The sequence below is a fragment of the Anomaloglossus baeobatrachus genome, chromosome 6 (assembly GCF_048569485.1).
Source record: "Anomaloglossus baeobatrachus isolate aAnoBae1 chromosome 6, aAnoBae1.hap1, whole genome shotgun sequence".
Taxonomy (NCBI): domain Eukaryota; kingdom Metazoa; phylum Chordata; class Amphibia; order Anura; family Aromobatidae; genus Anomaloglossus; species Anomaloglossus baeobatrachus.
This window is the reverse complement of record NC_134358.1, coordinates 101,435,345-101,451,942: the sequence shown is the minus strand read 5'-3', so window position 1 is coordinate 101,451,942 and position 16,598 is coordinate 101,435,345. Positions and strand designations below refer to the sequence as shown.

General features: G+C 46.5%; 1 protein-coding gene across 2 annotated transcripts in view; it reads right to left on the bottom strand.

The window, feature by feature from the left end:
- LOC142244097 (uncharacterized) overlaps positions 1 to 16,598 on the bottom strand; it is a 126,110-nt gene that overhangs the window by 45,610 nt on the left and 63,902 nt on the right. For both annotated transcript variants that reach the window (XM_075316294.1, XM_075316295.1), the window contains 2 exons: positions 15,466 to 15,620; positions 1,862 to 2,024 (listed from right to left, as the gene is read on the bottom strand). In XM_075316294.1, coding sequence (XP_075172409.1) covers positions 1,862 to 2,024; positions 15,466 to 15,620 — 318 coding nt within the window. The remainder of the gene's footprint in view (positions 1 to 1,861; positions 2,025 to 15,465; positions 15,621 to 16,598) is intronic.

Genomic DNA, 16,598 nt, shown 5'->3' with positions numbered 1-16,598 from the left:
GAAACAAAGAGTGAAAAATTTAAAGGGGTCTGAATACTTTCTGTACCCACTGTATATTTATGGCACCCATGAAATTGTTCCAGAAAATGAAGTATTTGTCCCAGGAAATTGTTGCATTTACACTTGCTTTGTCAAACACATTTATTTCCTTTGTGTGTATTGGAACAACACAAAAAAACTGTGAAAAAGGTAAGTTGGACATATTTTCACATAAAACCCCCAAAAATGTTTCAAAAATTTTGGGTAAAGAACTTTGTTTTCACCATGTGATGCTCATTGAAACTCACCTGTAGCAAGTAACAGGTGTGGGCAATATGAAAATCACAATAGAAACCAGATAAAAACGGCAGAAGTTCTCAATCATTGCATTGTGTGCCACCCCAACCATGGGGAACAAAAAGAGAAGAGAACAGTCTATGGACTTGAGAAACAAAATTGTTGAAAAATATCAACAATCTCACAACCCATGGCACTATAGGTAATCTGCTTAGATATGGATGGCAGAGAAAAATTGATCAAATGTTGAACAGAGGATAGTCTTGATGGTGGATATGCAGCCCCAATCAAGTTCCAAAGATATTCAAGCTGTCCTGCAGGCTCAGGATGCATCAGTGTCAGAATAACTATCCATCCACATTTGAATGAAAGGAAATGCTAGGCAGGAGACTCAGTAGGACCCCACTGCTGACACAGAGACATAAAAAAAGCTAAACTACAGTTTGTCGAAATGTATATGAGTAAGCAAAACTCCTCCTGGGAAAGTGTCTTGGGGAGAGATGAGACCAAGAGAGAGCTTTTTGTTAAAACACATCATTCTACTGTTTACTGAAAACAGAATGATGCCTGCAAAGAAAAGAATACAGTACCTACAGTCAGATATGGTGGAGGTTCAAAGATGTTTTGAGGGTGTTTTGCTGCCTCTGGCACTGGGTGGCTTGACTGTGTGCAAGGCATCATGAAATCTGTAAATTACCAAAGGATTTTGGATCACATTGTAGTGCCCAGTGTCAAAAAACTGGGTTTGCGTCCTAGTTCATGGGTCTTCCAGAAGGAAAATTATCTCAAAAATACTTCAAGAATCCCCAGAAATGGATGGAAACAAAGTGCTGGAGAATTCTAAAGTGGCAGCAACGAGTCCGGAATCAAATCCCATTGGAGAGATCTTAAAATTGCTATTTGGAGAAGGTGCCTTCAAATATGAAAGACCCGGGGCATTTTGCAAAATGTGTGGTCCAAAACTCAGTTAGGAGATGTAAGAAGGTTGTTGATGGTTATAGGAAACGATTGATAGCAGTAATTTATTCCAAAGGGTGTGCAAACAAATATTAAGTTGAGTGTGCCAAGCATTTTGCACGGTCCATCTTCTGGACTTTTGTGAGAAATTATGTCCAATTCACCTTTTTTCCTGTTTTTTTTTATGTTGCTCCATTACACAAAAAGGAAATAAACATGTGTATAACAAAATGTGAAAATGCAATAATTTTCTGGGAGAAATACTTCATTTTCTGGAACAATTTCAAGGGTGCCAACAACATTTTTGGCCATGACTGTATACCTATGAGCCCCCCTCTCCCCCCCCCCCCCCCCCGGGCCAGTCCTTGCAATGTGGTCTGGACTTGGACTGTGAATCAAGGATGTGTGAATCCAGTTGTACATAATACAGCAGCTTTACCTACCTGCTGGCACCTACAGACACTTCTGCGTAACAGGAAATGTAAGTGGACACAACCAGCACTAAACAAGTCTGGAAGCCTCAGAGGTTACAACTCATTACAACATTCATACCTCCAATATGGAATCATCTCCATACCAAACTCTATCAAATGTTTTTCTGGTCTTGAAAAGAAAACTTTTGTCTTACCTCTTCAAGTTGTTTTTTAGCTTCCAGAAGTCTAGAATGCAAGTGGCCATTTTCTTTGGTAAGACGTGCGCAGTCTTCCATCATTTTGTTCCGTAGGTATTTATCTTCATCTGCTGTAAGCTGCCTTTCTGTCAACTGAGTCCGTAACTTTTCTGCCTCTTTGCTATGAAATATATAATTTTAGGCAATGACAATAGTTGCAGGCAGGGGGACAACTGGAGTCCAGCAAGAGCATTCCGCCCAAAACTTTAATACCGTAGTTGATTTGTTATTCTGTTATAATATAACAGTTAATGATATTACAAGGGTTTTCTTAGGTGGTAACCGATTGCTGCAACCTCCCAACCTCCGCATATTATTAGGAAAAAAGACACAATTCCTGGTGCAGCACCCTTTCTCAAAGTAGGCTCTTATATCATAACAAAGTGCCAGCTCTCTAAAAAAAAAAGCAAGTATACTAGGACACTAAAAATACCTTTTTTTTTAAAGAAATTTGCAGCATTTTTCCACTTTTTCACAAATGTTGCAAACAGTTCTAAATAGTTTCAATGAGGCAGAAAATGAGAAAATGCAATGGCACTCCATTCAAAGTCAATGGGGGGGATGGAAATGGGCAATAAGACTCATAGTCATACAGTGAAGAGAAGTGCGGGATTCAGGATCTCCCCACAGTGATGATAGTTAATAAATGGCTACTGCTGAACAGTCCCTTTAAAGGGAATTTGTCACCAGGTTTTTGGCACCTAATCTAAGAGCAGCAAAATGTAGAGACACAAACGCCTCCATCCAACCTCACTCAGCTCAAGCTGTTTGCAAAGGAAGATGGGGCAAGAATTTCAGTCTCTCGATGTGCAAAACTGATAGACACATACGCCAAGCGACTGCAGCTGTAATCGCAGCAAAAGGTGGCGCTACAAAGTATTAACTTAAAGGGGCCAAATAATATTGCACGCCCCAATTTTCAGTTATTTATTGTATTTTTTAAAAAAGTTCAAAATAGCAATACATCTCTTTCAACTTCACAATTGTGTCCCACTTGTTGATTCTTCACCATAACATTAAACTTTTTATCTTTATGTTTGAAGCCTGAAATGTGGGAAAAGGTTGAACTATTCAAGGGGGGCAAATACTTTTGCAAGGCACTATAGAGATCCTGATTCCAGTGATGTGTCACTTACTGGGTGGCTTAGTGTAGTTTTGATAAAATCACTGATTAATCAGCAGTAGATTATCATTAGAGGACTACTTGGTGTGCTGCAAGTAGTCCAGCATATTCATGAGCTCTGTATAACTGCTAGATCTGAAGCAGAGAAAACATTGATTTTATCAAAATGGCAGCAAACAGCTCAGTAAGTGACACATCACTGGAATCAGGGTCTCTGTCTCTACATTATGCTGCTCTCAGATGGGGAACAAAAACCTGGTAACAGATTCCCTTTAAAGATGAATGCTTTGGAAATGTATCAGATAAAAAAATTCCATAAATGTAATGGCTAGTTGTCCTGTGAGCAATGATTAACCTGAAAAAAATACTACATGGAGACCCCACAACCAAGATGAAGTCTTGATGTGTGAAAGATAATTGACCTGTAAAGAATCTGCCAATGCTTACAATGCCCTGTTTAGTGTAAATAGACATATTACCATGATAATGGTGGAGTCTTGTCAATGGTTTATCAGCCCAAGGCGAAACTGCGTAATGTAAATAGACCCATACTAAATTGCATGCACAAACATAATGGTGGGTCAGATATATATATATATATATATATATATATATATATATATATATATATATATATATTCTATATATATATATACATATACATATATATATATATATATATATATATATATATATATATATATATATATATATATATATATATATATGTATGTATATATATATATATATATATATACACAGTGCTGGCCAAAAGTATTGGCACCCCTGCAATTCTGTCAGATAATACTCAGTCTCTTCTTGAAGATGATTGCAATCACAAATTGTTTGGTATTATTATCTTCATTTAATTTGTCTTCAATGAAGAAGAAAAAAAAAATAGTTATAAAGCCAAATTGGATATAATTCCACTCCAAACATAAAAAAGGGGGTGGACAAAAGTATTGGCACTGTTTGAAAAATCATGGGATGCTTCTCTAATTTGTGTAATTAACAGCACCTGTAACTTACCTGTGGCACCTAACAGGTGTTGGCAATAACTAAATCACACTTGCAGACAGTTGACATGGATTAAAGTTGACTCAACCTCTGTCCTGTGTCCTTGTGTGTACCACATTGAGCATGGAGAAAAGAAAGAAGACCAAAGAACTGTCTGAGGACTTGAGAATCCAAATTGTGAGGAAGCATGAGCAATCTCAAGGCTACAAGTCCATCTCCAAAGACCTGAAAGTTCCTTTGTCTACGGTGCGCAGTGTCATCAAGAAGTTTAAAGCCCATGGCACTGTAGCTAACCTCCCTAGATGTAGAAAAATTGACGAGAGATTTCAACGCAAGATTGTGCGGATGGTGGATAAAGAACCTCGACTAACATCCAAAAAATTTCAAGCTGCCCTGCAGTCCGAGGGTACAACAGTGTCAACCTGTACTATTCCTCAGCGTCTGAATGAAAAGGGACTGTATGGTAGGATACCCAGGAAGACCCCACTTCTTACCCCGAGACATAAAAAAGCCAGGCTGGAGTTTGCCAAAACTTACCTGAGAAAGCCTAAGGCCTTGTGCGCACTGGGAAATGGAATTTTCTTGAGAAAATTCTGCATGCTCTCAAAGATTACCGCACCCGCGGTAAAAAAACGCGGGAAACCGCACCCGAAAACCGCATGCGGTTTGCTGCGGTTTTACCGCGGTATTATTCGCGGTATTGCCGCGGTTTTGCCGCGTGCGGGTTGGGAAGTGCTTTATTGCATTCAATGCAATAAAGCACATTGAAAAAAAAAAAAAAAAGTCATTTAATTCTGAGATAGTAGATAGACAGAAGAATAGATAGAGGGATAGATAGATAGACAGACAGAGGGATAGATAGATAGATGACAGATCGCTACATTTCCCACGGTCGGCAGTGAGTTCACATTACCGGCCGTGGGAAATGACTGGTAATTACCTCTGCTGTCTGCTGCTTTCATTCAGCGCTGTGTCTGTGACAGTCGCGGCTGGATGGAAGCAGCACAGGACCTGTGGATTACGCCGGAGCGGTGGATTACGCCGGAGCTTTGGTGCGGGAGGGGTTAATAAAAGGGTGAACGAGGCTTGTTTGTTTTATTTAAAATAAAGGATTTTTCGGTGTCTGTGTTTTTTTCACTTTACTTACGGGTTGATCATGTCAGCTGTCACATAGACGCTGCCATGATCAAGCCTGGAGTTAATGGCGGTGGTCCCCCTCCACCATTAACCCCTTGTATTACCTTGCTGCCACTGCTACACGGTGGCAAGAAGAGCCGAGGACACGCCGGTAGTGCCGCATAATGCATGCGACAGTGCCGGGGCAGCTGCGGCTGATATTCTCGGCTGCGGGAGGGGGAGTGAGGCAGGGGACATTACCCCTGCCCCTCTCCCTCCCCAGCCTGAGAATACCGGGCCGCCGCTGTGTGCTTACCTCGGCTGGAAGGTAAATATGCAGCGGAGCCCACGTTCTTTTTTTTCTATATTTCCGTTTGTTTTCTATGTGTGTTCTATGTGTCTGTGTCTATGTGTTCTGTGTCTGTGATGTGTCTGTGATGTGTCTGTGTCTGTGATGTGTCTGTGTTGTGTGTGTTTACTCTGCACGGCTTCCTCTTCCTGTAATGACATCACTTCCCTGCAAAACCGCAGACAGGCGATGTACATTACCGGAGGGAAACCGCGAAATACCGCAGGGAATAACGCAGGAAAACGCAGTGAACCGCACAGAATTTGCTGCCTGCGTTATTCCCTGCGGGATTTCATGATTAACATTGGAGTCAATGGAGTGAAATCCCGCAGCGATGTGCGGAAAAGAAGTGACATGCACTTGTTTTTGCTGCGGGATTCCCGCAGCAAAACATGCAGCTGTCAAATTCTGCCCAGTGCGCACAGGATTTTTTTTCTCCATAGGATTTGCTGGTGATTCACTGCAGAGATGTTATGAACATTTTCTGTAGCGAAACATGCAGCAAATCCGCGGAAAATCCGCGGCAAAATCCGGTAAGTGCGCACATAGCCTAAAACGTTTTGGAAGAATGTTCTCTGGTCAGATGAGACAAAAGTAGAGCTTTTTGGGAAAAGCCATCAACAGAGTTTACAGGGAAAAAAAAGAGGCATTCAAAGAAAAGAACACGGTCCCTACAGTGAAACATGGCAGAGGTTCCCTGATGTTTTGGGGTTGCTTTGCTGCTTCTGGCACTGGACTGCTTGACCGTGTGCATGGCATTATGAAGTCTGAAGACTACCAACAAATTTTGCAGCATAATGTAGGGCCCAGTGTGAGAAAGCTGGGTCTCCCTCAGAGGTCATGGGTCTTCCAGCAGGACAATGACCCAAAACACACTTCAAAAAGAACTAGAAAATGGTTTGATACAAAGCACTAGAGACTACTAAAGTGGCCAGCAATGAGCCCAGACCTGAATCCCATAGAACACCTGTGGAGAGAACTAAAAATGGCAGTTTGGAGAAGGCAGCCTTCAAATCTGAGGGACCTGGAGCAGTTTGCCAAAGAAGAATAGTCTAAAATTCCAGCAGAGCATTGTAAGAAACTCATTGATGGTTACCGGAAGCGGTTGTTCGCAGTTATTTTGGCTAAAGGTTGTGCAACCAAGTATTAGGCTAAGGGTGCCAATACTTTTGTCTGGACCATTTTTGGAGTTTTGTGTGAAATTATCAATGATTTGATTTTTGTTTCATTCTCTTTTGTGTTTTTTCATCGCAAGCAAAATAAATGAAGATAATAATACCAAAGAATTTGTGATTGCAATCATTTTCAAGAAGAAACTGAGTATTAGCTGACAGAATTGCAGGGGTGCCAATACTTTTGGCCAGCACTGTACATATTTATATTATATATATATAATGTGAGGTATCAACCGGCTGTATTACAAAGGGCCGGTATGTTTTGCAGAAGCATGGGTGCTCTGCAATGTGAAGTTGGCTGGGACCTGTGGTTCCACAGGATTGCATTACATGCAGAGCCATGGAAGGGTGTGTGACGCTGATTACACACTCCTTACCACCTGTGGGTGTGGCTCCAGGGGTTAAAGCAATTCTGTCTCTGAACCTAGGTGGAGTGTGTCTAGGGCAGTCTAGATAGAGACTGGCTCTAGACTTCCAGTGTGTGTGCTGGAGACGGGGAGAGCAGAAGCAGGGGGCTTTGCTCTGCTCAGGAGACCTTCTCCTGAAGGAAGGGGCTTTTAGGTCCATGTGCAAAGCCTGGCTGGAGCCAGGGGGAACTTGGTAAGGACACTAGCCGCCTTCAGAGGAAGGTAACCCGGATTGGACTTTAGGATAAAGCCAAGTACTGACAAGGGTCAGTGACATGTGTGAGGAAGTCCAAGAGTGTGTGGACTTTACGTTATGTGTTGGACTTTGAGGATAAAGCCAAGGCATGGCATCTTTCTGTTATGGGACCTAGCATGGTTTATTTGAGCTGCTAAAAAACCATATGGTCTGTTAAAGAGACAAATTGTTCCGGTGTGCGTTAATCCCGATACCTGACGTGTGGCTCCCATACACTCGGGGCCTCACATCGTTTTATATAGATATATATATATATATATATATACAGTTAGGTCCAGAAATATTTGGACAGTGACACAAGTTTTGTTATTTTAGCTGTTTACAAAAACATGTTCAGAAATACAATTATATATATATAATATGGGCTGAAAGTGCACACTCCCAGCTGCAATATGAGAGTTTTCACATCCAAATCGGAGAAAGGGTTTAGGAATCATAGCTCTGTAATGCATAGCCTCCTCTTTTTCAAGGGACCAAAAGTAATTGGACAAGGGACTCTAAGGTCTGCAATTAACTCTGAAGGCGTCTCCCTCGTTAACCTGTAATCAATGAAGTAGTTAAAAGGTCTGGGGTTGATTACAGGTGTGTGGTTTTGCATTTGGAAGCTGTTGCTGTGACCAGACAACATGCGGTCTAAGGAACTCTCAATTGAGGTGAAGCAGAACATCCTGAGGCTGAAAAAAAAGAAAAAAATCCATCAGAGAGATAGCAGACATGCTTGGAGTAGCAAAATCAACAGTCGGGTACATTCTGAGAAAAAAGGAATTGACTGGTGAGCTTGGGAACTCAAAAAGGCCTGGGCGTCCACGGATGACAACAGTGGTGGATGATCGCCGCATACTTTCTTTGGAGAAGAAGAACCCGTTCACAACATCAACTGAAGTCCAGAACACTCTCAGTGAAGTAGGTGTATCTGTCTCTAAGTCAACAGTAAAGAGAAGACTCCATGAAAGTAAATACAAAGGGTTCACATCTAGATGCAAACCATTCATCAATTCCAAAAATAGACAGGCCAGAGTTACATTTGCTGAAAAACACCTCATGAAGCCAGCTCAGTTCTGGAAAAGTATTCTATGGACAGATGAGACCAAGATCAACCTGTACCAGAATGATGGGAAGAAAAAAGTCTGGAGAAGAAAGGGAACGGCACATGATCCAAGGCACACCACATCCTCTGTAAAACATGGTGGAGGCAACGTGATGGCATGGGCATGCATGGCTTTCAATGGCACTGGGTCACTTGTGTTTATTGATGACATAACAGCAGACAAGAGTAGCCGGATGAATTCTGAAGTGTACCGGGATATACTTTCAGCCCAGATTCAGCCAAATGCCGCAAAGTTGATCGGACGGCGCTTCATAGTACAGATGGACAATGACCCCAAGCATACAGCCAAAGCTACCCAGGAGTTCATGAGTGCAAAAAAGTGGAACATTCTGCAATGGCCAAGTCAATCACCAGATCTTAACCCAATTGAGCATGCATTTCACTTGCTCAAATCCAGACTTAAGATGGAAAGACCCACAAACAAGCAAGACCTGAAGGCTGCGGCTGTAAAGGCCTGGCAAAGCATTAAGAAGGAGGAAACCCAGCGTTTGGTGATGTCCATGGGTTCCAGACTTAAGGCAGTGATTGCCTCCAAAGGATTCGCAACAAAATATTGAAACTAAAACTTTTTTTTTGGGTTTGGTTTATTTGTCCAATTACTTTTGACCTCCTAAAATGTGGAGTGTTTGTAAAGAAATGTGTACAATTCCTACAATTTCTATCAGATATTTTTGTTCAAACCTTCAAATTAAACGTTACAATCTGCACTTGAATTCTGTTGTAGAGGTTTCATTTCAAATCCAATGTGGTGGCATGCAGAGCCCAACTCGCGAAAATTGTGTCACTGTCCAAATATTTCTGGACCTAACTGTATATATATCTATATATATAATTGCCTTATTCTGTCTGTCTGTCTGTCTGTCTGTCATGCTCCGAAATTGTGTCCTTACGGTGACACAAAGCTGATTGGCCGCTGGGCTCGCCATGGCCCCGCCCCCCCCACGGATTGGCCTCTCGCCCCGGCTCTCTGCAGGCCCCGCCCCCCTCACGCAATGCACGCTCGCTCTGGCCCAACTGACACGGGGCTCCGATTCCCAGGTGAGTACACACACATCAGATCACACTCACTCTCACACTCACTCTCACACTCACTCTCACACACACCTCACACATCACATCCACACACTCACAACATGCTGGGATATCGCTTGCTTCTACACCGGCTCCGTCAGGATCCCAGCAGCGCCACACATAACCTTGCGATGCTGGGATCTTAACGGAGGCCGTGAACGCTGGTAACCATTATACACATCGGGTAACTAAGGTCCCTTAGTTACCCGATGTGTATCATAGTTACCAGTGTACACCGGCTCACACACACACACCTCACACACACATCACATCGCATCCACACATCAAGGTCCTGCAGCTGCGGAACATACAGACACATAACAGCACACACACACACACACATCAGATCACACTCACACACACCTCACACATCACATCGCATCCAAATACTCACAACATCCTGGGATATCGCTTGCTTCTCGGCGGCGATATTGTGCTGTGAGCTTCCAGGACCTGACGGAGGATCACATGGCCAGAAGCATGTGATATCCCCGGATGTTGTGAGTATCAGCGCGTATGTGCGATATCGTCAGTGTCTGTGTGTGTGAGTGGATGCGATCGGGTGTGTGTGAGTGGATGCGATCGGTTGTGTGTGTGAGTGGATGCGATCGGTTGTGTGTGTGAGTGGATGCGATCGGTTGTGTGTGTGAGTGGATGCGATCGGTTGTGTGGGTGAGTGGATGCGATCGGTTGTGTGGGTGAGTGGATGCGATCGGGTGTGGGTGAGTGTCGGCAGAGGAGCACGGCGTGCTGGAGGAGGCTGGGAGCAGAGAGGCTGATCTTGGGGAAGGCTGGGAGGGGGAGGCTGATGCTGAGGGAGGCTGGAAGGAGAGAGGCTGAGCAAACGTGCTCCATCCGCCATACTGCGCACTCCCCATCGTGCTGCATCCCCCATGCTGCGCACTCCCAAACGTGCTCCATCCGCCATGCTGCGCACTCCCCATCGTGCTCTATCCGCCATGCTGCACACTCCCAAACGTGCTCCATCCGCCATGCTGCGCACTCCCAAACGTGCTCCATCCGCCATACTGCGCACTCCCCATCGTGCTCTATCCGCCATGCTGCACACTCCCAAACGTGCTCCATCCCCCATGCTGCGCACTCCCAAACGTGCTCCGTCCGCCATGCTGCGCACTCCCCATCGTGCTCTATCCGCGATGCTGCACACTCCCAAAAGTGCTCCATCCGCCATGCTGCGCACTCCCAAACGTGCTCCATCCGCCATGCTGCGCACCCCCCATCATGCTCCATCCGCCATGCTGCGCACTCCCAAACGTGCTCCATCCGCCATGCTGCGCACTCCCAAACGTGGTCCATCCGCCATGCTGCGCACTCCCAAACGTGGTCCATCCGCCATGCTGCGCACTCCCAAACGTGGTCCATCCGCCATGCTGCGCACTCCCAAACGTGCTCCATCCGCCATACTGCGCACTCCCCATCGTGCACCATCCGGCATGCTGCGCACTCCCAAGCGGATGGAGCATGATGGGGGGTGCGCAGCATGGCGGATGGAGCACGTTTGGGAGTGCGCAGCATGGCGGATGGAGCACGTTTGGGAGTGCGCAGCATGACGGATGGAGCACGTTTGGGAGTGCGCAGCATGACGGATGGAGCACGTTTGGGAGTGCGCAGCATGCCGGATGGTGCACGATGGGGAGTGCGCAGTATGGCGGATGGAGCACGTTTGGAAGTGCGCAGTATGGCGGATGGAGCACGTTTGGGAGTGCGCAGCATGGCGGATGGAGCACGTTTGGGAGTGCGCAGCATGGCGGATGGACCACGTTTGGGAGTGCGCAGCATGGCGGATGGAGCACGTTTGGGAGTGCGCAGCATGGCGGATGGAGCACGTTTGGGAGTGCGCAGCATGGCGGATGGAGCACGTTTGGGAGTGCGCAGCATGGCGGATGGAGCACGTTTGGGAGTGCGCAGCATGCCGGATGGTGCACGATGGGGAGTGCGCAGTATGGCGGATGGAGCACGTTTGGGAGTGCGCAGCATGGCGGATGGAGCACGTTTGGGAGTGCGCAGCATGGCGGATGGAGCACGTTTGGGAGTGCGCAGCATGGCGGATGGAGCACGTTTGGGAGTGCGCAGCATGGCGGATGGACCACGTTTGGGAGTGCGCAGCATGGCGGATGGAGCACATTTGGGAGTGCGCAGCATGGCGGATGGAGCACGTTTGGGAGTGCGCAGCATGCCGGATGGTGCACGATGGGGAGTGCGCAGTATGGCGGATGGAGCACGTTTGGGAGTGCGCAGCATGGCGGATGGAGCACGTTTGGGAGTGCGCAGCATGGCGGATAGAGCACGTTTGGGAGTGCGCAGCATGGCGGATGGACCACGTTTGGGAGTGCGCAGCATGGCGGATGGAGCACGTTTGGGAGTGCGCAGCATGGCGGATGGAGCACGTTTGGGAGTGCGCAGCATGGCGGGTGGAGCACGTTTGGGAGTGCGCAGCATGGCGGATGGAGCATGATAGGGGGTGCGCAGCATGGCGGATGGAGCACGTTTGGGAGTGCGCAGCATGGCGGATGGAGCACGTTTGGGAGTGTGCAGCATGGCGGATAGAGCACGATGGGGAGTGCGCAGCATGGCGGATGGAGCACGTTTGGGAGTGCGCAGCATGGGGGATGCAGCACGATGGGGAGTGCGCAGTATGGCGGATGGAGCACGTTTGGGAGTGCGCAGCATGGCGGATGGACCACGTTTGGGAGTGCGCAGCATGGCGGATGGAGCACGTTTGGGAGTGCGCAGCATTGGGGATGCAGCACGATGGGGGGTGCGCAGCATGGGGGATGGAGCACGATGGGAGGTGCACACCTCCCCCCAACACACACACACACGCGCACTGCACAACACACACACACACTAGGAATCACAAACAACGCCCTACACAGACACCCACACACAGACAACGCTGCACACACAAATATACGCACATACTGCACAACACACACATTGCTCAAAACATACCTCCCCCCAAAACACACCACACACACACAAACCGCACAACACACACACACAACGCTACAGACACACAGCGCTCCACAAACAACGCAACACACGCAACACACATACAATACCGCTCTCACCCCCCGCGACACTCAGAACATGTACAGCGCCCTACACAAACACTTGGTAACTACACACAACAACATCTATATATATATATATATATATATATATATATATAAACAAAAATCATACATGAACTACACAATACGTAAATTCTAGAATACCCGATGCGTAGAATCGGGCCACCTTCTAGTATATATATATATATATATATATATACACACATACATACAACACACACACACACACACTATATCACAAAAGTGAATAAACCCCTCACGGTTTTGGAAGTATTTTATATCTTTTCATGGGACAACACTGAATATATGGCACTTTGAGACAATGTAATGTAGCACCCAGAGCCCCTTTACCAGTATAATGACAGCCAATGCTTTTCCACAGAAATCACCACACTAAGGCAGTATACCAATGTGCAGTGGTTCCTACCGCCATTCATATCTGTTCTTCTGTGTGGGGCTATTCACAAATGTCACTATCTGGACACCTGCTCTTCATAGCTGTTTGCAAGACCTGGTGCAAATGCACCTAGCTGGCAGACAGCCACGAGCCAAGCATCATGGGCCCGAGAGCCACATGTGGCTCCCAAACCACAGGTTGGGGACCCCTGTTTTAGGTGATCTTCTATAATGATGGCAGCTCACTAGACATGCATTATACAGTCATAATATGAACAGTATGCAGTTAGCTCCCCCTAGTGGTGGCTGCATGCAGTCAGAATTGTATCAAACCAGAGCTGCGGAGTTTCCCTGTACAGATATTATTATACAGAATTTTCACCCCTAAAAAAAGGGTTGTTAAGTTAAAAAAGAAAATGCAAATGGGTTTTATGTGTCAGAGGTGCCAGACTGCTCTACTGTAGGCTCAGGGCCTGGCAGCCCACTCCGGTGTGTACACAGGGGGCTGGCCGACAGCTTATTTCAATAGCTAAGCCCGCCACTACCTTATCAGTGCATCGGCTCTGATGGAGATGGGAATGGTGTGTATAGTATGCACTGTGATATACAGTGTGTCCACCCATATCCTGTCCACCGCCATTAACTTGAGAACGGCGGCAGCTATAGGAATAGAAGTGTAGAAGTGGTGTCTAGGTATAGTAAAGTAGACATGCGCAATGAAACCACCTATAGCACCACCTGGTGAAAAACAACGGAGTTATCATTTTTATCTCGCAAATGGAACGAGAGACAAAAAAAGTGAGTTAAAAAATTGTAGGGCATCATCAATTTAATACGAATCGACACCTTGCATACAAAAATGCTATGATATGAAACCCATGATCACCCCCCCAAAACATTGAATGCAGGTCACACATATGGCGCTCATTTAACTTTGATACTCAAAGTGGCCACCGTCAGCTGCAATGCACATCTGGACTCTGGACAGCATACTGTATCTTGCTGCACGTTGTGCAATGTGGTAGGTAACACTTTGCACAAGCATCTGTGATACGTCATCGTAGGTCCTGCAATGTTGGTGGAGGGGTCGCATACACCTGCTGTTTGATGTGACCTCACAGAAAGAAGTCCAATGGGGTCAGGTCAGGTGAGCGTGGAGGCCACTCCACGCAGCCACCATACCCAGTGACTTGTAGTAAGGTCTCCATGAGGTATCGCTTCACGTCCGCAGCCTTGTGAGATTTACACGTTCTAATCATAGCATTTCTGTATGGAAGGTGTCGATTCGTATTGAATTGATGATGCCCTACAACTTTGTAATTCACTTTTTTTGTCTATCTCATTTCGTTTTCGAGATAAAAATGCTAACTCCGTTGTTTTCCACCAGGTGGCGCTATCGGTGGTTTCATTGCGTAGCACATGGCTACTTTACTATACCTAGACACCACTTCTATTCCTATAGCTGCCGCCATTCTCAAGTTAATGGCGGTGGACAGGATATGGGTAGACACGCTTATAGGCAAGATATTGCACAATTTCTTTTACTCTTAAGTGGGCTTTACACGCTACAATATATCAAACGATATGTCGTCGGGGTCATGTCGTAAGTGACGCATATCCGGCATCGTTTGACATATCGTAGCGTGTGACAGCTACGAGCGTGTTTGAACGAGCAAAAATATTCACCTTATCGTTGCTCGTTGACACGTCGCTCATTTTCTAAAAATCGAACGTCCGGTTGTTCATTGTTCCCGAGGCAGCACACATCGCTCCGTGTGACACCCCGGGAACGATGAACTGCAGCATACCTGTGTCCCGCCGGCAATGCGGAAGGAAGGAGGTGGGCGGGATGTTTACGTCCCGCTCATCTCCGCCACTCCGCTTCTATTGGCCGGCCGCTGTGTGACGTCGCTGTGACGCCGAACGTCCTTTCCCCTTCAGGAAGAGAATGTTCGCCGCCCACAGCGAGGTTGTTCGGGAGGTAAATGCGCGTGACGGGGGGTTACGACTTTGTGCGACACGGGCAACAAATTGCCGTGCCGCACAAACGATGGGGGCGGGTGCGATCGCACATGCGATCGCACGAGAAATTGATACGTATAGAGCAGCCTTTAGGCTACGAGCACACGGTGCATATTTTTTGCGTTTTTTAAGAGACCTGCCCCAAAATCTGCATGCCTATCCTGAAGCCAGCAACGTCTATGAGATGTCTGAAGTGCTGTCTGCACGTTGCAGATTTGGTGCAGAAAAAATCTGCATGTCAATTGTTTGGGCATTTTTTCCTGCGTTTTTTTTTAGCCCTTTCAGCTATTGAGTTCATAAAAAAAGGCATGCGTTTTTTTGTGCGTTTTTCTGCCAGAAGGTGCACCCAATCTGCAGCGTGTGCACATAGCCGTATGGAAGCAGATGTATTGATAGCTAAAAAGACTGGGATGTCCAATATACATACCGAAGCTCAGACCCGATCCGGTCCTGAACAGACTGAGCAGTGGATAAATACTGTTCTTCCAGCTGATTTACCGCAGACTGTAATGACAGGCATTCTGATCTCTTCTCCGCCAGTTGTGTTTCCACAGATTCCTGCTGCTTTATTTGTTCCTGAAGCTGATAAATAATAATAGAAATGCTGAATGACGCACTACAGAACCCAGAATGGTTCTAACACCTTTGTACCTGGCTGTTGCTTCTTTCTGTTTTGCTTCAATAAAAGTCTAAATCTAAAAGTTCAATGGAAACAACCACAATAATGTTTCGGCAAAATCTATAGGCCAAGGCAACATGTAGTGTTACACAAGCAGTGACGTATCCATAGTGGGCGCTGGGCCACAGAGCGTCCATTTCCCAAATGTCGTTGCTGCTTTTGGCTTTTGGACGCAGATTGTTCGTCGTTCCTGAGGCAGCACACATCGCTACGTGTGACACCCCAGGAACGACGAACAACAACCTACCTGGCTGCGTCCTCCGGCAACGAGGTCGGCGTGTCTTTCATGCGGCTGCTCTCCCCCCTCCACTTCTATTGGACTCCTGCCGTGTGACGTTGCTGTGACGCCGCACGAACCGCCCCCTTAGAAAAGAGGCTGTTCGCCGGCCAAAGCGATGTCGCTGAGAAGGTAAGTCCGTGTGACGGGTACTAGTGATAGTGTGCCAAAGGCAGCGATTTGCCCGTGACGCACAAACGACGGGGGCGGGTGCTTTCACCAGCGACATCGCTAGCGAGTTCGCTGCGTGTAAAGTGGCCTTAGGCAGGTCCCTGAGACTTCTTCCTGCCCTGCTCCCTTTGAGAGACAGGTATTCTCTATAGTAAAGTATAGAAGCACGGTCTGATAGAGCGCTAAGGAGGCCACAGTATTAGATTAATTTTTTTTAGAATTTATTGTTTTCTAATACTGTGGCCTCCTTAGCGCTCTATCAGACCGTGCTTCTATACTTTACTGCTGATCTTCCCCCCTGTGGGTTCACGGCAAGAGCTGCTTGATACGGAGGTCAGATTACCAGAGACGCCCAGTGATCTGTCATGTGACCAGCTCCTCAGGAAATTGCTTCCCTGGATGGACATCGTGGGCTAACAGGCCAGAAGATCAC